Source organism: Pantherophis guttatus, chromosome 4, assembly GCF_059756535.1.
Source record: "Pantherophis guttatus breed Tessera chromosome 4, ASM5975653v1, whole genome shotgun sequence".
Classification (NCBI taxonomy): Eukaryota; Metazoa; Chordata; class Lepidosauria; order Squamata; family Colubridae; genus Pantherophis; species Pantherophis guttatus.
The window spans coordinates 138,275,901-138,300,399 of record NC_142066.1 but is presented as its reverse complement, the minus strand read 5'-3'; the positions used below and the strand labels follow the sequence as shown (position 1 = coordinate 138,300,399).

The following is a 24,499-nucleotide window of genomic DNA, read 5'->3' as shown; positions in this document are numbered from 1 at the left end:
TAAGACACGCTTCCAAACTCCCGTTGCTTTCTTTGCTGTTGTGCCCAGGAAAACACACTGTAAAAGAAAACCTTCTCGCGAGTTCGAGAAGTTTGATTGAACTTGCGAGGTTTTCTTTTATAGTTTCCCTGGACACAACGGCGAGGAAAGAGACGGAGCTTGAAAAGTAAGCCCTGCCATGCCCGGCAAGTGGGGGGGAAGAAGAGACGGCAAGGGGAGCCACTTCTTGTTCCATGCGTCTTGCTTCTCCCCTGCCCCACCTGCCACCCTCTGGATAAAGAGACAATGGGGAAGGGAAGCAGCCAGGCTGCTGTTGCCATTGGGGTGGGGTAGGACCACTCTGCCGGTGAAAAACAGGGAGGGAAGGGCATGTTCCCCCCTTCCGGCCTTGCCTCCTCAACTCATTCTGGTTGCACAGCAAGCAATCAGAGGAAATGGCAGGACCGGCTGCGCATGCATGTGAGTAGTTGGTGGTGGTGAGGCTTATTTTCCGGGGGTGGCTTATATTATCACATGCGCTGAAAGCCCAATTGGGCTTATTACCTGGACATATCTTATTTTCCGGGAAACACGGTATATGAATCTAGCCATTAATTTCCAAAGTGTATGCTTTTCATTAATTTAGGCACTAGGTTGAAGAAATAAGTTTTATTCATGAAGATTGCAGTAAATAAAGGAGAATAAAAATGAAATATACATGATAAAATATAAGTAAGAAGAAATAAATTACTTTCTTTGAGATAAACATTTTTAGATATCACCTAGTACAACCACTACATTTGTAGTTGGGAATGGAAAAATTAAAGCTATCTCCAAAGGAATTATCCTGCATTAAACCAAATAAATAACCAGAGATTGCCTGCAGATATTATCACTGAAAACAAATTTCACTTTGTCTTTGAAACCGAGGAAACAGCTGTAATATGTTGCATAACATAATAATGTTGTGAGTTGCATTTTTCCCAAATCCAACTATGGGAAACAAAAAAGTAGATGGGGCAGATTTTGACTTCATAATGAAAGAGGGAATTTACAAGCAGTGAAGTGAATTTGTTATTCAATCTTACACCCCTTATTTCTGCAAAGTGTTTTAGATGAGTCAACTGCCAAGGCCTTATCCAGGCTATTCTTACATGCAAGTGGTGTGGAAGGAACTCTGAAAAAAATAGCTTTTTATTAAACTAATCAGCTTTTAAATTAATCCTGATTTTTTTTAAAAAAAAACCTACTGGATCAAATTAAACAATTTTTCTGGAACCTGTTTTTCTCAAGGACGTCTCCTACGGTTGATTGTATTTTTCAGCCTTCAAGCAAAGAGCATGGGAATTGACCCAGTAGCTCAACCAAACCTTTGGTCTGTGTCTGCCATCAATTTTTCTAGCATATACCCCTTTAGATCACCTGATGTTTGAAACTACTTCGTTCATGAGGACTCACTCCTTTTCTTTTGCAATGCTCTCATGAGATCAGACATGAAATCTCCTTGTTCAGAAGCATGTCTGCTTGAAATTGACCCACTTTGTTTTGGTCTTACGACTTGACAAGCACCTTCTTCTTGCTTTCTAGGAGGAGGGGGTGGTTTCTTTTTGGTTGCAGGAGGAAGACCAGGGACAGAGAAGGAGGGCGGCGGCGGAGGTGGTAGTAGTTCTGCAGAGCCAATGCCAGTAGGAAGAAAAGGAGGCGGGGGAGGAGTGAAATCAGGAGGAGATTCATAGTATTCAGGTAGTGGTGGAGATGGTGGTGGCGGCGGCGGCAGATCTTCCAAATTTGGAGGAAGTCGTATAAATTCAGGAGGTGGTGGAAATTCTTCATAATTTTGTAAGAAAGTTGGATTTTCTCTCTCAGCAATGGCGGATAAATCCAATGAAGCAGTAATAGTAGAAGACCGTCTTTGAGGAGGGGGAGGAGGGTGCAAACCACTATGTTTGCGGATCTGTTTCGTCTGTTGTATAGGTAGGGATGATGCTTGACCAACATTGAAAGTATCTGGCTTTTTAACCTTAAAAATGATTTTAAAATGATTAGCATATGACTAAGAATTTAGAAGAAATTATGAGTTCCTGAATAATACTGTTATAATTTTAAGAGTGTTCAGTCAAGAGGCTCCCACTGGTACATTGCCTATTATTCAAGAAGCAATCATTTACAGCATTCATTCAACAACTTTTAACATGTTGTGGATTTCAACTTCCAAATTCTCTAGTCAGTATGTTGGCTGGGGAATTCTGGGAGTTGAGGTCCACACATCTTAAAACTCCTGAGGTTGAAAAACAACAATTTAGATGCTCCCTGATTTTACTAGGATTAATGCCGATAAAAACAAAACTCTTATCAAATATTTTTACATTCACTAGGGTAAATGTTTAATTTACCTTTTGAGTTTTTCATATATGAATCAATACTGAATTGAAATCTAGCTTGCTTTAAACATTGTTTGAATTCTGCAATTATAATTGCTAAATGCAATTATGAATTTATAATACAATACACACATATAGGTAGAGAATTATATAAAATGCACACCTCATGAAAATAACATGCAAATACGTATCATTTTAGGGGGAATTGTCACAAATGTTAGCAGAAGTATATATATAATCATTTTGGTATAAACATTTTTTAAAAATCAAACTAGTTATGACACCATTATAAAAGGAAAACATTATTATAAGGAAACATTATAAAAGGAAAAAAAAGGAGAAGCATTAGTAGCATCCCTAATGTTTACTTACATTCAGTGTCTCAAAATACCCACAATTGAGTTTTTATGCTACCCCTTCCCCTTGTTAAATGTTAATTCACAAAGAGACTTAATAGAAGAGGTTGGAAGCAAAATTTAACATTCTTTATAATGAATTAATGCTTAAAAGCTTTTTTTAAATGACATTAAAATAAGAGATGCATTTAAATGGTTTTTTAAACGAATATAGAACAGTCGATATATGGCAGTTTCATATTTATACTCTTAGATGGCATGGGTGCCCTTAGCCACTGCCAAGGGCAATTGTGGACTAGAAGGGACAAAACAGTCTGAAATAAAACCTAAGCAAGGTATAGGTAGTCCTTGACTTACAACCAGTTTCTTAATAACTGTTTGAAGTTAAGATGAACCCTCCACAAACCGCTTACAACATGTTTTCAAAATGTCAACACCCACGCTCATCCCTGTGAACATGTGATTGTCTTTGAGTGTTTGGCAAATGGCCATTTGCAGCATTCCAATCATGTGACTACAATTCGCAATATTTTTTTTGCCAGTTTCCAGCATTAATTTTCCACTTCTGGCAAGGAAGAGGACTTCTTCAGCAAAAAAAGACCAATTAGTTTTGGGAGACCCGTTCTTCCAAAAAGGTAGGAAGGCCTGTAGTTCTTGCATACTTACATTAATTTGTATCTTTGGCATCTCAGATTTTCCAGTTTCTGCAGTGTTTGCTGTATTAAGAGTTTGGATGATTTGTCCATTGGCATGAGAGCTACCTATAATAATAATAATAATAATAATAATAATAATAATAATAATAATAATAATAATAATAATAATAATAATAATACAAAGAAGAAAGAAGAGTTTTGCCTACGCTACTAAAAATAATTAGATTTAAACAAAAAATAATCTTATTCAGTATCATCAGTAAGAATTGAATTGGCAAGGCAGGAACCAGCAAACCCAGGGAGAATCATGCTGCAAACATACTTCAAGTACTTTTCTAGGCCATCAAGTATCTGTTAACTTGGGAGGAACAGAGAAAAAGGCCTAGCATTTAAACTCAGCACTGCTGTACAGATTTGATTTTTTTCATTATTTTGAACAATCAACCCTTGTTCAGACTTCTACTGAACCCTGCTGTGAAGAGAATATGCTACTCTTTCCATCGCATTAAAATAGCTTATAAATTGGTGATGGTGGATGAATATTGTTCATGATTTCCAAAAGGAGCATGGACATCAAGTAACCCTTATGACAAACTGGACCAAATGAAAACAGATGACTTCTGTTTTTAACTACTGTTTGTTCAATCTTTAAGAGCTTTGTAGGTTAGGAGAATGATTCACCCGTTTAGTCAAGGATATATGAAAACCGAATCTTTGAGAAAAGCAGTTCTTATACTGGAATATCAACTCAGTGTAATAAATGAGAAAGCAAAATATAGTTGCTTTAAAAGAAATACGATGCAGAAAGTTTTGACTGATGCTGAAGGCAGTTTCACTCTCTTTGCTATGCTGCTTTTGGCTGTTCTTGAAACCAATTTAGCAATTCTACTCTGGATTGTAAAAGAGATGTGGTGGCTCAGTGATTAAGATGCTGAGCTTGTCAATCGAAAGGTGGGCAGTTCGGCGGTTCGAATCCCTAGTGCCACGTAATGGGGTGAGCTCCCGTTCAGCTTCTGCCAACCTAGCAGTTCAAAAGCACATAAAAATGGAAGTAGAAAAATAGGGACCACCTTTGGTGGGAAGGTAACAGCGTTGCGTGCGCCTTTGGCGTTTAGTCATGCCGGCCACATGACCACGGAGATGTCTTTGGACAGTGCTGGCTCTTTGGCTTTGAAATGGAAGTGAGCACCACCCCCTAGAGTCAGAAATGACTAGCACATATGTGCGAGGGGAACTTTTACCTTTATCTTACTCTGGATTGTAGTGCTCTGGCAATAGGCCTGAGCTAATGAAACATAGAAATAAAGAAAACTGACAGAAAAAAAAAAAAGTGGGTCCATCAAGTCCAACATGGCTATCATAGTACTTGATTGCTTGACCCTCTTCCATGCAGTGAACCTTAGCAGTTGCCAACACAACATTTAGAGATTATTCCTTCTTCACCAGTCGTTTTAACATGGATTCCCCCCGCCTTCCCTCCATTGTAGCCTCACTGCTCTGGGTGCTACAGTGATAAAAAAGAACAGGTTGTTATTTCAATCCACTGCACATTGATAGAAACTCTGTAGCAATGAAGAATCAAATTCATAGAACAAGAAGAAGTAGAACGCCTTCAAATTTGATAGCTATGTTCTGTGCCTATAGTTTTTTAAAAAAGAAAGGAAACCAGTGCAGGAGAGAAGGAAGATAGGAAATAATGCAGAGCATGCTTCCTCTGGACTGGGAAAAAATGTAATGATGGCCATTGAGAAATGCAAAGATACAACAGGTGTGTTCTGGCATAAGAGGTAATGAAAGTGGCAGGAGAATTAGTCTTTATGGTCACTGTTAGATCAACTGGAAGAAAAAAAAAAATAACCAAGCTGACTAGTTGAGGATACAGCAGCCCAGCATGAAGTAGCCTTAGAGGGCAGTGAGTGACTGTCATTGGAAGGGAATAGAATAGCAAGTATTATAGCTAATCAAAGCTGAGGATGTCCTAGACTGGAATAAAGCCTGGTAGATCAACTGTTCAAAAGGGCTTAAAATGGCTCAGGATAGAAAACAGCCAAGCTTCTAAACATGGTTGCAGGGATGCGTTAACAAAGGGTAGGATAGAAGGTGGAGGATGATTTCAACCAATGCAGTACTCAGAAAATGGTCAGCAGCATCAAGAAAACAGAGCAATTCTGGCCTGAATTGTGGTTAGGACTGAACAAGAACGCCTTAGCAAGCTAACTGAGATCATGTTATGGGGACAAATAAAGGCCATTCCCCATTAGCAATAGCATTTAGACTTATATACTGTTTTACAGTGCTTTTACAGCCTTCTCTAAGCAGAATCAGCAAACTGCCCTCAACAATCTGGGTCCTCATTTTACCAACCTCGGAAAGATGGAAGGCCGAGTCAACCTTGAGCCTGGTAAGAATTGAACTGCCAAACTTAACTCTTAAATGGAGAGGTCATTTACAAGGAAACCAAGAAACAAATGAGTGGGCCCATCAGGATATTTTAGGATGGAGAAGCAACCATTTCTGTATGTGCAAAATGTAAAGTTTGACCATGTGAGGCAAAAGCTTAGATAGAACTCTATTTGTAAGTCCTGCAACAATCCCAAAGCGATCTGCTCCTGCAGGAGAGATCCAGTGATTGTTGCCGAATGAACTTTTCTCTTTTATCGTTTTGGCCTCTAAATTTTGGAACTGCAGAACTGTTATTCACATCAGTACTCATTAATAAAACAAACCTCTGTTCACTTGGATAAATTTCTCAGGTTTACATCAAATAGATACAAATGACTTTATTGTCCTGCTGCAGATTGTACTGTCTTCACTTACTAAAAATTCACATCCTAAAATGAGCTATTATTGAACATGTTAAAACAATGATAGTGATTGGCAAGATGGTAGGAAAAAAACTGAGTTTATAATCCTCACAATAATTTCTTTAAAAAAATAAATAATTTGGATACCTTTTGAAGATGATCCCCCAGAAGCTATGGATTTAGTATTTCCTGGCTTTGCCAGACGTGAAGCTAACTCAGACTTTTGTACTGCACCAATGTAGTTATCATACAAGGCCTTTCCATACTGAAAAATAAGTACCACAAATATCTGATAGATTTTCCATCATAAAAAAATGAACATGCATTTCTCTGCTTGTTCCATCAATTCTTAACAGAAGAGTGGTTCATCTGAAATCTCTTCCATAAAAACTATGAACTAATAAACAGGACTGTAAACCAATAGGTTGAAAGCCTATTATTTGTTTGACAAAGTAATTTATTTTCCCAATATAAATTTTGTTCTACATACTCTATGGTCATGTTTATTCACTAAAGTTTTATCACCTTTTTGGTTTTCATAATTCCATTTACTTCTTCCTTTACTACTGAAAAATATCTTTCTTCTTACCTTTGCAATTCTGATACCAGTTACCCAATGATGTAGAGCCTGCTTATCATCACAGCACAGGTATTTGATGTACTGTGATTCCTTCTGTATTTGAGGATGCTATAAATAATAACAGCAATAGTATTTTTTTAATCATTAAAAATCTGCTGAAATAACCCAAGTACAAGCCAACTTCCCAACAAGATTTCTTGTCTATCACTACATCTTGGCTACTTCAAACCACAAACCCACCGAGAAACCACAGATTAATGGTACACAACTGGGAGTTACATGACTGTAATTGGTATTTAAAAATTTAGTCAAACTTGGTGTTTTAAAAAAATTCTTCACTATCTCTTCTTTTTTCTCACAGCCATTTTAGACTGCAAATTTGCAAGCAAGGGCTATCTTTATTTTTAACTGATTACAAAGGAGTTGGGATAAATGTGCTTTAAATAATGAAATGTCAAATTAACAGGTAACGAATTGGATGTGCATCTGTAAATAAATCACACAAAGCCATATTTCAGAACATCACGGATTATAAATATTTATGCTCTATTCAAAGGAAATTTGACTTGAAACTGCTTGTAATATTATTTAATAAAAGTAATTTTAAGCATATCAGAATTCTGAAGTTAAACATAATATGTGAACAGTTCTTAATTGTCATCTGGAAGTGATTAAAAGACAAATTTACTATCTGCATTTTCCAAAAGCAAACAATTTTCCTTCCTTTTCTGCTCATCCCCCCCCCCCCAAATTTTACCTTTTCATCACTTTAGGATCTGAGAACAACACATACTCACATTTATTCAACACAATGAATAGGATGCTAGGTTTCATCAATCAAACTCCCAGGACTAATTTACATGTCAAATTAATTCTATGTGATTATTGACAAGTATCAACAATGCAAAATAGTCTGTCAATTTTCTTCTGACACTGATAATAATCTGTAACTAAGGTATCCTACAAAAATAGCTAATAGTTTTGCAATGATATGGTAAATCCAGCAGATGGCATCAGATACTTTTCTATTTTAAAATTTTTACTTTTGATGTTTTCATCTCTATATCGCAATAAAAAATAATTTTATTGCATCTTATAGGTCAACATATTTATTAGACATAAGTTTTTGTGGACTAGAATCAATTCATCATGAAATGAACTTGCAGAAATATATATAGAAATAGGCAAGCAGAAGATTATGCATTTTCTTATGTGTATTTTTTATATTTCATTTTCTGAATAATATTATTCTAGATTTTCTCAATAGCTTCCACAAGCATCTTTATTTTTTTTAAAAAAAATAAATAAACATAAGCTATTCTTTTTCTATCACTCAAACCCATCTCCTCAAGAATAATTTTTTTCTCTCTCAGAAAAAAAGATGTGTGGAGAAGCAAGGGCTGACATCATTTTTTAAAATAAACTTATGAGTAATATTTGATTCTCACATATCACAATTCAACATGGCACAGGGTTCTAGGGCCTTAAATACGCCAATAAATTCATTTTGTGCATTTAATTAAAATACTTTTAATTTGTGAGATGATAGGAAGGAAAAGCTTTTTCAAAAATTCAAAATGTAACTGTATATAAATTATTATCTTAATCATAATTTGTCATAAATTGGGGTGGCATGGTACACTGGACAAAATCTTGGGTAGCTAGAATACTGGCCAAATACCATCTCAGAGGTATTTTTAAAGTAATCGCTTCTTGGTTATAGCACCAAACTTACCACCTTTCTGAAAACTCGCAAGGGAGGAAATAAACACTGGACATTTTAGGGTTTGGAGGTTTTTTTTGCCTAACTGCAGCAGACCAAAAATTGAGGCTTATCATTTTATGTGAAACTTGGGCGGGAGGAGGAATATGGAAAGAAAAGCAGGTGACGTAGGCAGTTTCTCTGTGATTATGGCAACTTCAATGACCTCGCCACTGGGAGTAAAAGGAAAAAAAAAAGTAAGTGCCAGGAAGTGACTCTCTCCTGGCCACCTTAACAGAATAACGGAATACCAAAGTTGGAACAGACCTTGGAAGTCTTTTAGTCCAACACCCCGCCCAAGCAGGAGACTCTGTATCATTTCACATAAACAGCTGTTCAATCTCCACTTTAAAATTTGTGGAGCACCCACAATTTCTGGAAGCAAACCATTCCACTGATTAATTATTCTCACTATTCGGAATTTTCTCCTTCGTTCTAGGTTGCTTCTCTTCTTGATTAGTTTCCAACCATTGCTTTTTGTCTTGCTTTCTGGTTATTTGGAGAATAGCTTGACTCCTCTTCCTTATAGCAGTCCTTCAAATAGAGGAACACTGCTATCATGTTTGGAATATCATTCCTCCAGATTAGAATGGCCCCCATTCTAACACTCTTCCGGAAAGTGCCGAAGCTTCTGCCAGCAGGCCAGGGGAATACAGAGTGGGATGGAGTCCATTAAATGGCTCGTATGATGTGTTGTCACAGGGGTGGCGGGGTGGGGGTTATTTTATTTTATTATATATGGTTCTCTCTTTTATTGGTTTTATTGTTTTTATATGATGTTTTTATATTCTTGTAAGCTGCCTTGAGACGCCATGTGCTAATAGGTGGCAATATAAATCTCATAAATAAATAAATAAAATAAAATAAAAAAATAAATGTCACTCCTAGTCCTTCTTTTAGACTAGACATCCAGTCCCCTCATTATCTTTGTTGCTCTCCTCTGCACTCTTTCTAGAGCCTCAATGTCTTTTTTATATCATGGTAACCAAAATTGGATGCAATATTCCAACGATGGTCTTACCAAGGCAACTTTTGAAGGAGCCAAGAGACAGCCCAAAACAGATGCATTGTATTTAACCAGGATATCTATGATAGCTTGCCATCAAGAGATGGGGAGTTACAGCACGAGAATGGGTCAGCTGTATAATCCAAGCACCAGTATTAACGCTTCCACACAATGCTTGAAGATGCTGTGATCACTAAACATGTCAGATCCTTTTCCTGATCACACTACTTTAGAAAGACCAGAAAGTGGTTGGAAGTACCTTTTAAAGGTTATTAAATGCCTTTTCATGTTTCTTAAATGAATGAATTAAAAAGGCATTTTAATAAAATCTTCTTGTATGACAAGTGCTACCAGACTGATTTTTAACCATTATAGTTTAACATGGCCATCTTTTTATTATGCTATTTTAAAGGCGTCAGACAAGGGAATCACCAGAACAAATCCCAGATTCAGATGAATGATCTTTCCCATTTTAATTCAGGGCAAGCGCAAATGCTATTAGTAAACAAGCAATGTTGCTACCCACACTGTTGTTAAAGAATACAGCAACCCAATTTGAGAGCGAGCAAAATCTGAAAGAATTAGGAAAACGAACTGCATGGGCTCTGAAGAGAAGTACTAAGCAATGGAAATGGGATAAGAGGACGCTATTGTGCCAGTTTGCTCCCAGGGTACCAATTCTTTCACCCTAGATTAATTCCACATTATGCACCATTACTCTCAGGTTACTCAAGCAAAACTTGTGCCAATAAAGCATAATTAAATTCTCCTGGTATCCGAGACACAACAGACTGACTAAATGAGCCAATTTACATATAGATTACCTTACTACCACCAGCTGTGAAGATAAAAAAAAAACAAAAAACCAGGAGCTAAGACTTTATGTTGTTGGCTTTTCAAATTTTCTGAAGAAATGCTACATAACATAGTGCCCAGAACTTGAATTTGAACTATAAGCAAATGCTGTTGACAAAATTTTGAGCAGTCTTTTCTGGTTTAAACCAGGATTGCAAATTCTTTGGTTATTCATTAATATCAATAAAATAATGATGTATGAAACATATTTGGATGTTTCAACAAAATTTATAGTTTTTAATTTATTTCACCAGATCTGACACTCTTAAATAGCTGGCAGGATTGAGCATTTCATCAGGCTGACCCCTGTCATTTGGCTACCCACAATAGCTTTCCTTACTGAAAGCATTTTTAGCACCTTTCTGATAACTCCCAAGATAGGGAATGAAGCAAACTCATAATCTTAGCAAAAGATGAATATAATTTCTGAAAACCAAAAGGAAAATTATTTAAACAACTCTGAAGATCAAATGAAAAAGATGTCTTTTGATGCCCTTTCTGAAAGCAGGGAGTAGGGAATCATTGCAGCCTCATAGGGATCATATCCTGGGATTTAATGACATAAAAGACCCTTTCTCATGTATCTATGCCTAGCAGCCCCTAAAAGGGCAAAATGCTTAAAGGATTCTCTTTCCAATCTTAAAACTGGAAAGTTCATGATAAGAGTTTGGACAAACGGCCTATAGATTAAACATCCATCTAGATTAAAAATTAAAACTAAGAATTTGAAATCGCGGTAGAAAATATGGCTGCTTATGAGCATAAGGGATGTTCAGTGTTTATCAACTTCAACAACTTTAAGATGGACTTCAACTCCCAAGATTCCCCAATCATCATGACATTGAGAAACACTGTCCTAGATGATTCAGTTTCAGCAACACTTTTTGTAAGCAAATGTTTGCATACATCACCTACATTCATATATCACCTTCCATAAAATCAAATTTACATAGCTCAGGGCTTACATTTCTTATAGGTTACCTAAAGAGTATGTGACTATTATGATCAGTAACTACTAATGCTCTTCTCTTCCATGAATGAGTTATTTCTGACACTATCAAAGTTATTGGTTATTAAGCACATCTTAGGGAAGCAACTGTTGTTGTGTAACCAAGCATGTAGGAAGAAGCTCCCTTGGCTTATTACTGTTACCCGGAATTATTTCATAATATTTGATTTAAATATGGTGAACAAAAGAGAGGGAGAAAATTCTTGCCCTTTTCTCAATACATACAAAGTTTTATAATTCCTACTACATTGCCTCTCACTCACTCCCCACCTATCCCAATTTAAGTCTAAAATGTCCAATATGAACCTTTTCTTCAAAGGGTTATTCTTTCCATGGACTCACAAAACTGGAAGGGACCATTTACTCTTTGTAGCCCAAAGAGTGCCACGATGAGTGCAGGAATCCAAATTAAAATATCCCCTCTAAATTTGTGTGTGAATGTACTCGGTGAAGAGGAACCCACCAGTTCTTGCAAAATTGGTTCTGCTGCCATTTTCATTCTTTTCCTAATGAACCCTGACATGGAATCTACTTTTTCACAGCTGCCACACACATGGATAACACTTCCACTGAACTGTCCATCTCATCCCCAAAGTAGATTGTTTGCTTCACCATGCTTGAAAGGTATGCCAAAATATGGTTCATTCATTTAATTTGGAAAATGAATTTCTTTTTGTCCTTCGCTATCCTGCATAACTTAGCATCATCCACAAATCTGACAATGTCACTATCAATAGATGATTTATGAATGAGCTAGCAATGATCCTAACACAAACCCATTTCTTAAAAATTATAATAATCTCCTAATCAAACCCTTATGTGGTTACTGAAAAAGTTTTTTTTTCTGAAAAATTAGACATTGCATTCTTGCTGTAAGATGCAATCTAATGTACCCATTTAGCTGGGAATGAGCCTTATCAGGGATGTATAAACATACAGTCACAACAGTCAAAAGATGGACACAATGGAGTATCGACACTCTGCTTTTTATTAGTGAATGTTACACATAAAAATGGCTGGAGCTTTGATTGCACCATTGTGGCTGCCATCTTTTTTGACTATTCTCTCCAGTTACCCCTATACCTTATTAAACTCAGCAAGGATTATTTCTGAGTAGACAGTATAGGAATGCATGATCAACATATGTAACTCAATACACAATACATAACACAATAAAGAGTGCATGTTCTGTAATACATACCTTTAGGACAAAACAATAATCAGTAGGGGACTTATACTTCATTTTGTACTGAGTACCATAATAAACATTTACGTTCTCAAACTGTATGAAACAAGCCAAGTCTCGGGATGTCTAAAAAATTAAAAACACAACCTTTAGTTATTAGAATAATTATCTATTTATTCAAAAGAAGGCCACCTCTTCCATGTTGGATAATCTTTTGATCTATTTATTGATCTGAGAATTAATAGCAATGCAACTTTTGTAACACGTTGTAAGTTTAGGAGCGATGGGGGAATATGTGTATCATTGTTCTTCTGAGGACTTGAAGCAAATGATTCTCCTATTATTTGCAAAAATAAATCCACAAAAGTATTAAGTATCAAGAAAGGTGCATAGAATTCATGGGGCAAGGAGGAGGAAGAGACTTTTTAGTAATGCATGCTGAAAGTTTATTTGTACATGGGTGAAAACTTCATCTGTCATTCTGTGCCAATTTGCAATCCTGCCAAATAAGAGTTTCTACTATCACAAAGTGCACATTGGCTGTTCTTAATGGGTTGCCATAGCAACAAAGTTTCCTAGTGAAGGATCTGTGGATGAAGTACCAATTTGAATGGAAATAGAACAGTGCCTAAAGTCTTCCTGGCTCATGTACATGTACAAGTAGTCCTCAACTTACAACCACAACTGAACCCAACATTTCTGTTGTTCAGTGAGACATTTGTTAAGTGAGTTTTGCTCCATTTTACGACCTTTCTTGCCACAGTTGTTAAGTGAATCATTGCAATTGTTCTGTTAGTGACACAGTTATTAAGGGAATCTGGCTTCCCCATTGACTCTGCTTGTCAGAAGGTCACAAAAGGGGGCCCCATGACCTCAGGACAATGCAATTGTCAAAAATGTAAGTCAGTTGCCAAGCGTCGGAATTTTGATCATGTGACCATGGAGATGCTGCAATGGTCATAAGTGTGAAAACCAGTCATAAGTCAATGCCATAGTAACTTTGAACGGCCACTAAGTGAACTGTTGTAAGTACCTGTAGTTGGTTTTTTTTTTTAATACTAGCTTTTCAGAACTTAGTTCACAAGAACAGCTGAGAAAGAGATCTTCCCTGTGCAGATACCTTTAAAAAACAAACAAACCAAGAATCCCTCTGACTTAGCACTTTCAAATTAAAAACTGCAGGGGTATCCATAGGGCAGACAAAAAAAAACAACAACCTTAAGATGTAGCCATGGGGGGGGGGATAGTGTGGTTATGGCAGCCATTTTGAAGTGACTGATCCTGGCTGTGGACACACATGCCACTATATGATTTAGGTGAATGGGGGAAAAAAAACACTCAGGAAAAATATGCATCTAAGTGGATTCCAGAATGCTTTCTGGAAGGATCTCTACAAAAGAGGAGCTAAACAGAAGCAGCTCCTAGGCCCGTGATGGCAAACCTATGGCATGCGTGCCATAGATGGCACGTGGAGCCATATCGGTGGGCATGCGAGCTCAGCTCCAGCACGCATATGTGCTCTGGCCAGCTGATTTTCGGGCTTTCTGGGCCCACCAGAAGTCAGGAAACAGGCTGTTTCTGGCCTCCAGAAGGCCTCCATGGGGGTGGGGAAGGCCCATTTTTCATTCTCCCCAGCTCCAGAGACTTTTTAGGAGCCTGAGGAGGGCAAAAACAGCCTTCCTCACCCCCACGGAGGCCCTCTGGAAGCTGGAAATGGCCCATCTGCCAGTCCGGGCCCATCGTGCCATCATGTGCCAAAAGGGAGGGGAGAGGGGTTGCGTGCACATGCACTGGGGGTCAAGGTGCATAGAATTATGGGTGTGGGCACATGTGCGTGTGACCCCCCTGCGCGACCCCCGCTTTTGCCACGCAATGGCAAAAAGGTTAGCCATTACTGTCCTAGGCTAATTCTCTCCTTGGCCAAACAATGGCAGCTTTCTTGTCTGCAGTTTGACATGCAAAACTATTCCATTTTATTCTATTTCTTTAAAATTAGAATGTAATATAATGTAATGTAATGTAATGGAATGGAATAGAATAGAATAGAATAGAATAGAATTCTTTATTGGCCAAGTGTGATTGGACACACCAACAACTTTGGTGATTGTACCAACTTGTCTTGGTACACTCAAGTGTACTTTAAATTAAGCAAAAACAATTGCATTATTTTGCAGTGGATGACCAATTGCAGTTCAGAGATGTTATTTCTTTTCACGACTGAAATGTTTAAGAATGCAATTCATTATCATTGAAAAACAAAAGAGTAGTCTATAAAAGGAATGAGTTTCAAAGGAAATCTGCTACCCATTCTCCGTATTTGCCCAAACAGCAGCTCTCAGGGGCACCTCCTCAACTGTTACCTGGAGGCTTCTTTGCCTTCCGTTTTACAAATTGCTTTAATGCTTCAAAACATTTCTTTGACATGCCTGACCTTGGTTTTTCCTTTGGGGACATAATAAATGCCTGAAGCTCGTAGAAGAAAATAGCGCCTCTTCCAGGACTTCTTTCCATCTTCCTTTAAATAAAGGGCACCTTCAACTTCTGGCACAATGACAGATGTACCACAGAAGCTTTCCTGCAGAGGGAAAAAGTGGTGAGACAGATAGCAAGTGAACAAGCCAAGCGTCTTACAACATGGTTTGTTCAATTTTGCTTCCAAAAACCTGAGTCTCCATTCACCCTATCAGCTTTGCTTTTTCTTTCACCAACATCAAAAACAGGGTAATGCTTGATTTCCTAAACACATAAACAACTTGCTTGAACTCTTGAATAGGCATTGATCAGTGGCTGAATTTGAGATAAGAACTTTGGGTGGCATGGCTTTAAAGTAACCCTGATAAGGCTTACCCTGGTTAGGGCAGCTCTCCAAATTTCCTTCAGGAATAATTGCCAAATTGTGCTAGGTTGGGCTTCAGGGTTTGGTGACCACCTTGCCTCTGAAGATACCAGCCACCGTTGCTGGCAGAACACTAGAAATAGATTGTCTAGATCACCATGACTAAATCCTGAAGGCCAAAAGAGACCAGCTATGAAAGTCTTTACCAGTTAATTTGCCAAATTATTATCTATATTTCATCCAGGAATATTTGCCAAATTTATACAGAGATACCAACGACCGAATGCCGGTCCTTCTGAAATGACCTGCAAAGCAGTGCCATCTCTGTTTTGAACTAACTCTCATCAGTTCTGATAATAATTTCTAGTATGGTAGGTACAATCTGAAATAACTGGAGGGCACCACTGTTCTATAAGAAAATCCAGGCTTTTATAGCTTAAGATTGCAGAGTCCAAAAGTAGCCAGTCACCAGGTGGTCAAACAATTGGAATAAGAAGAAAGTTTCCTAACGCAAAGCACACACAGACCCAAGTATTAAAAACAAACATGTGCACCATGCATTTTGGAAGTGCAAGCAGATGTCCTTGCCACCTCCCAAACTCAAGCTTGAAAAGAACCTTTTCAGAGCAGTCTCATATTTAAAACACTGACAGAGCTTGTAATGAGGCAATGAATGTTAAATTTAATAGACAGCTTTTAAACAAAGTTAGTAAATTTATTTATTTCTTTATCAAATGTATATGCCTGTGAAGTTGAACATTTCAATCTGTTATATATAATTATTTTGGATAGCCTCACTGTAATTAGTGAATATTCCCCTTTACTTTGGTGAAACCAAGCAAAAACCCAGCCCTTTAGGAAGGCTGGGTTTTTGGAATTTATATTTGGAATGCGATGGCAAGTTTCCATGTCTTTGAATATGCTTGTCAGTCCTTTAAGACAGGAGTCGCCAACCTTTCAGACCTCAGGGACCACTAAATTCATAATTTTGAATCCCGTGGACTACTAATATGAATTTTTAAAAAAGATTAAATAGTATTTAGTGCAATATAAAAAATGCAAATAATTTTTCTGCGGACCACCAACATTTTCTCCCAGACCACCAGTGATCTTCAGACCATCAGTTAGTGATTGCTGCTTTAAAGTAATCTAGGCGAGAAACCAAAACTATGAATACTAACTCTACTTGTATTGGAAGTTTACGGTAACAAATCACTGCAAGTTATGAAATCACATCTTCTCTCCTTTGTCTTTACTTCCCAGAGAACTAGGGAGACACTTCCGAGATGCCTTTTCTGTCGCTATTCCTTCTGTGGCTGAGATATCTCTCATCAGCCCTTTCCCCTGGATCTATCATAGAATCAATTTGTTTCCTAAGCTCGTACAACTGTCAAGACCGGTTTCCATGGTCCTGTGAATCAGTTCTAACTTGACCCAAAATTGTCAGAATTAGTTCCTCATGTTACACATGTTGAAGATACTTCATCTTTAGAGTTTTAAAATACAACTCTGAAGTCAGAACTTCCTGTTTTTGTATTGCATCAAATGCAGAACTGAAATATTTCAGTTCTATTTCAGGAACGAGGAAGAACTTAAGAAGTTGTTTTACAATCAAATGCACAGTTTGTTAACATTAATTTACCTCCAATAATGCTTCTTTGCTTTTCTCATTCATTTCCTTGATTTCATTTTTTCCTTTGTTTGACAAGTAGAAATTCTAATAAAAAAAAAAGACAAATGAACCAATAAAATAGGCAGTTGCTACTTGAGTAAGCCCCCGAATGTGACTGAGTCAGGATGATATTAAGTCAAGCTGCATTTTAACCATCTTTCTCATCAACTGCCTATTTTAGTACTTACAGCAAGTCTTCAATAAAGTAAAAAGCTCTAAGCACAGAGCAAGAAATAGAGTTATCATCCAAGGTAGGAATAATTGAGAATCTGTCTAGTCCAGCAGAGGCTCCTCTAACCAAACTGGTCTAGGCTTTGCTTGTCCTAGAACAGAGGCCTGCAACCTTAAACACTCAAAGAGCCATTTGGACCCGTTTCCCACATTAAAAAAACAAAAAACAAAAAACGCCTCCTGCGCCTGACTATTTCTTGAGCGGCCATAAAACTAGCATATGTAGTTGAATTAAATGTTCTATTTTCTTCTGAAACTTTTCTTTTCTTGTATTTATCCATGGTTGGCCTACCGGGGGTTGAAAAGCTCAATAAATTGTGTGCCGGCGGGTGTCGCACATTGGCGGTTGTGACGCATATTTTGAGTGACAGGGAGCCGTAGCAGAGGGATGAAAGAGCCACATGCTGCTCCAGAGCCACAGGTGCTGACCCCTGTCCTAGAACCATGTTTATCTATGTGGACTTTAGCTCCCCAGATTCTCCAGCCATCATCTTAGAGACTTTGAGAAGTTGAAGTCCACATGTCTTATACTTGCTAGGATTGAGAAATACTATCCTCAATCATTGTAACTGGGTTGTTTCCTTTCTTTTGCTCTGGGGCATATCAGATGAGAAAATCAACAATAGAAAAAAGGCAGTTTAAGTATTCCAATTCCTGTCTCCATGGATCTAGCTACCAATGGTGATGGAAACATTCATTTTGAAAGAGGCTTATGGCTCTTTTAAATTGGGGCATTGGTGATGGATAAGATAATCCAATTTTAACTGCATTTCCTAGGAAAAGTCTTCTAAATTCAAAAAAATTAAAAGTCTAAAGAAACTCATGTAACACTATGAGGATCTCTTTCGATATAGTCCAGATTAGTTACAATGAGGCTTGCACAGTAAAGATATGCCATTACAGCTAGGAAGTCTACCAGTGCTGGGTTTTTTTTGTTTTGTTTTGTTTAGTATTTTGTATAGACAACAAGTCCAATATTTTGCTGTTATTTTTTCACTGAACAAACTCAACACTATCACCAGTGGTTGAAATAAGATAAGAACCTTGCTTGTAGAATGAGCTGGGCATCCTGGAACTTGCAGTCCTACAAATTTAAAAGAATTTTTTTGCTCATTTTTTTCTCGTGTTCCATGTTTTAACAAACATGGAAGGAGAAATCAAGCTGGCCCAATGTGAAGAAAATGTTTATGTTTCTTGTTCAGTTCTTTCTTTTTGAGAAAATAGAGAACCATAGGACTAAAATGATTTCTTCTAGGCCACCCTTCATCCATCAGTACACAGGAAAGCTGGTATACAATGAATGAAGCAGCTGGATAGTCATTATCTGTATTTTCACTGTTGAATGACTGCACCTGGCTCTTCCTTATTAACTATAGAACATCCAGCTAATTAACTGAAAAAGGAGTAGATTCTTTGGCTCATTGCACTACACTAAACTGCACTGCACAGAGACTTTGAACCAAATGATGTCTTTCCCACTAAACAAAACACACCTCAGACTTAGGAGTATCTACTCCCCCCGCCCCCCCCCCCCCCGCGGCATATATCCGATTTGCAACCTTAAGATAAATCAAAAGTAAACCTTAAGATAAACCTAAAGTAAAGCTCCATGAACTGAGACACTCCAATTATGCCAGCAAAAAGCAGGTTTATTTTGCTATCTTGGAAATCAGTCATAACCTTAAAAAGTAATTTGTATTGGTTCATTTATTGCCATTAAGATATTTGGAATATGTACGTTTGTTTGAAGTCCAAGCTTTTGGTAAAAAGCTTTTGACCTTCCACTTATTGAATCACTGCAGTAGTGATTTCTCTGAGAAAACCAATTACAAAAATACGGATAGAGAAATGTACTACACTTAGCTAAAAGGAAGATGACTCTGAATAGACGGCAACATCCTTCCAAAAAGGATACAAATAAATTGTCTGCCTTCATTACTGAACTTTCACCAAATCTAAAATACCCTTCCTATTTTAAAGTTAAGTTATTTGAAAGAAATAATCTTTCTCTTTCATAAATAAATAAATAAATTTTATTTTATTGATAAAGTCGAGTAGTTCTCGACTTACAACCATAATGGAGCCTGCCCATTACGGTCGTAAGTCGTGATGGTTTTAAAGACCGTTACCCACACCAACCAACCTAATTTAATGGCAGTCAGTAAGAGAATATGTGCCATATTTGGCAAAACCCAGAAGTGTATGCCAGTTTTAGGCAAAAATATCATGAATTGTGGCTGTGGGATCAGAGTATGTAATGCATGCAACAGCTATAAATGCAGGCCAGTTATGAGTGCTCAAAACACATTTTTGTCTATAGTATACTAAATGCAATGATGGCCACAGGGTTTCAACCCAATAAAGGCAGGAATTCTAGAAAGTGTAAATGTTAGGGCTACATCAACACCCATTGTGGTTATTCTAGAAAATAAGTTTAGGAGCCAAAATAGGTGGTGTTCTGATAACCAGGCAAGATAATTTTATATACGTTTGAAAATTTCTGCTCAACTTTTCTTGTTTTTGAATTGTTCCTTAAAATCAACATAATAAGTAGCATTACATGACCTAAGCCAAATCAATAGTGGACACACTTCAGTTTCTTTGTTTTTTTATCCTGAAAAGGCATTGATATAATTGTTCTAAGAGTGGTTAATCATTTATTAGAAGTACATCTTCCAAAATATGATTTTCCTGATTCATGTTTGGTTTCCTCTCCCTCCTGCCCTCAAATAAATTTACTTCTAGAAAGAGATGAATCACAATGAACAACAAACATTTTGGAAAACACTTGAACGTTCTATGGAAGACAGGGATTTTGTACACAATTATTTATGTCTCAAATAATTTGTTTCCAGTATCACATGAAACATCTGTAGGGTTTCTTCACTACAGCTGTTCTTTGTTATCAAAGCTGTATTATTTTTAATCATAGGCAGGCAATGTGTGAATTATTAAGAATGTGGATAAGCAATTTGTACCTTTTATTGATTAAATTCTTATCTCTATATTACAGAAGTGAATAAATCCATATCTATTTTCTGCCCGCCACTGGTGTAGCTATAGCAGACAGTCTTAAACTGCAATATCACAACATTTTAAAATGATAAATGCATTTATGGGATACCCCCTCTTCATAAATAACTAAATGATAAACAAAATTGCTCTGATTGGCAGATGGTTTTGACAGATGTGTAGACCTAAAGATTTAGCTTCTCAAAACTTGTTCTAGTCTTTATCTACCCAAGCCTCTTGCCAGTTTTTATACTGCTACTAGATTTGCTTGGACAAATTATTTTAAGAAATTAATGTGGCTTTTCTCAAAGATGCTTGCGATCCTGTTAGGAATTCAGAACGTAGAGGGTAATATCCCTTGGTCTCGGTCATATTACTTTACCTGAGGGTTTTTAAATACAGCATATTTTTCATTTTTCTCCAAGAACAGTATTTTATTTTCACTGTCTCGAGTCCAATGGGATAGGACTTCAATCACATTTTCATGATCTTCAAAAAATCTTTCTAGGGAAGGAAAGAGAAAGAAATACAATTTAAAATGATCGTCTACCATAATATTTTGGCCTATATATATATATATATATATGTTAGATTTAGCAGAAACAAGAGTGATTTCTTCAAAACAGAAGCTTCCTAAAAGTATCGATAATTTTAGCGGGAAAAAGAGCCTTATTTGTATAAACTGAGCATCTGTCTGATTAGCCAGTTTTTTTCCTCTCTGTCTCATATGTATGAATACAACGACACCAGCCATTCACAGCTTTGGAACCCAACAAACAGCACACTTCTCATTAATACAGACACAGGCTGGGTGGCTGCAAAACCACTCTCTGTGAAAAACCATACAAACATCAGCAGATATAGCCTGATGGTTTGAAAATTACCGATTTGTAGCTCAGGATGTATTTCATAAAGGCACCAGTTTATATTGCAATCACAGTGGGTTTTTTCAAAGAGATTGTCTAAAACATCACGTGCCACTTGTCGTTCATCCACCATTAGAGACTTTGTGCTGTTATCATTCATGTGCACCTTGACAACAAGCTGGGGAGAAAATAATAGATCAGTCAGTTAATTTCAGCCTGGAAGAAAAGGCCAGAGCATTCAAAAGTCTGCCATGACTGATAAAAATTGAAGATTACTGCAGATTAAAATGCATCCTGTATATCACAAATTGGACTGAGAAATATAATGCATGTCTCATTCATCACCTCATCAAATTTGTTCTCCCCTGTGTGCTTTTGATTAAATAAGATTTTTAAACAAATTGCGAACTTGGTTTTGGACAATATGTTCACCAAAACCAGATGTAAAACCTAGCTTTGCATCCAAATGAAATTATTTGGTCTTGACTCTCACCATATTGAATGCAATTTAATCATTTCTAACATTTCTCTTTGATTTTAAGGGGCTCCAACCAGAGGCACAAAAAACAGAGGGTTTTTTTATGCCATGAGAATTATTTTTTTGCCTAAAAAATAATTTAATGCAACTGTGATAATAATTTGGACATACTGAAAATTTAGTATAAATCAATCCTGGAAAGTCAGCATTGTTTTTATTATGAACTGTCACTATAAAGCTCTTTACAATAGTCTTTTCAGAAAATCTTGCTGTGTGTGAATTTTGAGATTTGTACTTTGCAAAAATACACACACACACACACACAAATCCTTCTTTTGTCCTGATAGTTGCAAAGGATGTTGCCTTGTTATTCCTTGATCTAAGTACTAGCAAGATTCTGTACTCTTATTCAATGATCTGATGAACATCATTAGGTTTTCTGGCAAAATAAAGAATGCTTAGAAGAAGCTCCATTGGTAGATAACAGCAGACATATAGGACAAGAAGAATCAGGACTGTTTGGGAATCAGAACTTAGAATAACAATTCCTTGTTGAAGACTCATTTTAAAGCATCAAGAATATAATGATCTCAGAATCAGAAGAAGGAAATCAAGAAAGAACAAGCACTCGCTCTGCTTATTTTATGTGCGCGCTTTAAAATTTAAGACAATTAAGGATATTATGACATTCCTACCTACATCAGCTAGTAGCAATTTATATCATTATCCCCCTACTGCAATCCTGTACCCACTTTATTGGCCATAAGATCTAGATGGGAATTTTAGTCAGGGCCAAAATTGGCTGAAAGGGTTCATTGCCATCTCCCGACCATTAACTGGGATTATGGATAGGGTCTTTCTTCCGAATAGAAATAAAATAAAGTGTTTTGCTGGATCAGACTGAAGTCCAACAATATACAAGTTAGTATGTTTCCATGGGTGGTCAACCAGTTGAATCTGGAAAACCCACATAAGGATATATTTATAAATCCATCCTCCTGCTTATCGCTAGTTTAGCCTTAATGACTTGAAGCACTGATAGCTTATTTTCCAAACCTACAACAGGAGTGTCAAACTCGATTTCACAGGGTTGTATTTGACATTGGGGGGAGGGCAGCGAAAATAGGTTCCCAAGCTTCGTGCAATCCTCTGCCAGCAAAAATGGAGCTCAGGAGGCACTTGTTTCACTGGCAGAGGCACTGCAGCCCAGTCGTTTGCGGTTTCCAGGGCAGCTCTGTGGGCCAGATCTAAGCACCCCGTCGGCCAGTTGTGCATTGCAGGCCTTGAGTTTGACACCCCTGGTCTACAACTAGATTTCCTTGACTTTTTTTCCTTCAGCAGTATGGAGGAGTATTTTTTGATAGGCATGAGTTCCTGATTTTGGGTAGTGGTGTAGGCAGATCTACGGGGCATAGAGAATGGCCTTAAAGGGGAGAAAAGAAAAACTGGCTACCTGGCTAGGCAATGATCAGATAAGTGGGACTTGAGCCCATTCTAAGAAATTAATTTGAAAAAAATCCTAATTCACATGAAGATGAAGTGAGAAAGAGGGAAACAAATCCAAACTTCCAAGATTCGATTACTAGAGCTGTTACAATAAAAACAGATCTGACCCACATGGCATTGGTTCCTTGGTCTAGTCTACCTTATAGGTTGACATCAGAAAAGAAGCACTGTTCTGGTTTGTCCAAAAATATGACCACAGCATTTAAACATCCTTTTTGATATAATTATGACCACGAGGTATTTAATTGCTTATTTCTGTTATAAATCTAAAAATAATAGTTTGGATGCATTTATAATCCTGGTTTAACACCAAGATGAGCCTGGTGGCTCAGCAGACTGATAGCATTGTGATTAACACCAGTTGTCTGCAATTACTGTAAATTTGAATCTCACCAGGCTCAAGGTTGACTCAGCCTTCCATCCTTTCTAAGGTAGGTAAATTGAGGAACCAGTTTGTGGGGGCAATAAGCTGACTTTGTATAAAATATACAAAAGTATGAAGGCTATTGCTTAACACATTGTAAGCCGCCCTGAGTCTCCAGAGAAGGGCGGCATATAAATCAAATTAAAAAAAAAAAATCTTTCCTTAAAGAAAACACCATTCCTGTGCCTGAAACATGGTATTTAAAGAAATGGTAGCGAATAACAGATAGTGGATAGTGGGCAGTGCAACTATATAAATCCTACCTTTTTAACCTTGGCTTCCTTTAGTTTTTCTAATGCTAGTTTAATCTTGTCAGCTTTTGCTTGTTCTTGTGCTTCCTAAAGAAGGTGTAAATAAAATTGTAAAGATCTTATATATGCTTGTCCATCGTCATTTTGTAAGTTTTTCCCAAAAAAGTTTTTACAGCATTTTGTAAACATTTCTCTAAAACAGTATGGACTAACATATTATTCCAATTAAAAATGATCAAAAATTAAGATTTCCCTCCCCCACCTTCTTTCAAGAGTACAGTCTCATCATCTGCATCTTTTTTGAGAGTTGTTCTTAAATGTGTTCCTCTTTTTTCTTTTATCAATCACTGTACTGTACCTTATAGCAAGTGTGTTTTTCCTGTTTTTATTGCTTTGATAAAACAAAAGATGCTAAATCCAAGTTTTGTCCAACAAGCTTCAATTCCTTTCCCTTCTCAGCCAATGGATGGATAGTTGAGATTCACCTCACTATGGTGACATCATCACTTCAGCTATACTTGTAGAAGGCTAGTTTTTAAAAATAAAATTGTGGGTAATAGCCATGACTATGATAAGACTCTTTTTTAATTAGGTCTCTCAATGAATTCATTCTTCATCTTTCACTCATTATAACCTTCTCTGCAATTTT

General features: G+C 37.1%; 1 protein-coding gene across 2 annotated transcripts in view; it reads right to left on the bottom strand.

The window, feature by feature from the left end:
• Positions 1–633: 633 nt before the first annotated feature.
• The window catches only part of APBB1IP (amyloid beta precursor protein binding family B member 1 interacting protein), a 46,901-nt gene continuing 23,035 nt past the window's right edge, over positions 634–24,499 (bottom strand). Inside the window, exons 5-14 of one of the 2 annotated variants that reach the window (XM_034401915.2) lie at positions 23,863–23,937; positions 21,210–21,369; positions 20,708–20,829; positions 17,053–17,127; positions 15,006–15,149; positions 12,590–12,700; positions 6,766–6,864; positions 6,324–6,441; positions 3,383–3,477; positions 634–1,999 (exon numbers count right to left, since the gene is read on the bottom strand). In XM_034401915.2, coding sequence (XP_034257806.2) covers positions 1,424–1,999; positions 3,383–3,477; positions 6,324–6,441; positions 6,766–6,864; positions 12,590–12,700; positions 15,006–15,149; positions 17,053–17,127; positions 20,708–20,829; positions 21,210–21,369; positions 23,863–23,937 — 1,575 coding nt within the window. In that variant the 3' untranslated portion in view covers positions 634–1,423. The remainder of the gene's footprint in view (positions 2,000–3,382; positions 3,478–6,323; positions 6,442–6,765; positions 6,865–12,589; positions 12,701–15,005; positions 15,150–17,052; positions 17,128–20,707; positions 20,830–21,209; positions 21,370–23,862; positions 23,938–24,499) is intronic. The other variant, XM_034401916.3, reaches the window with a different exon arrangement.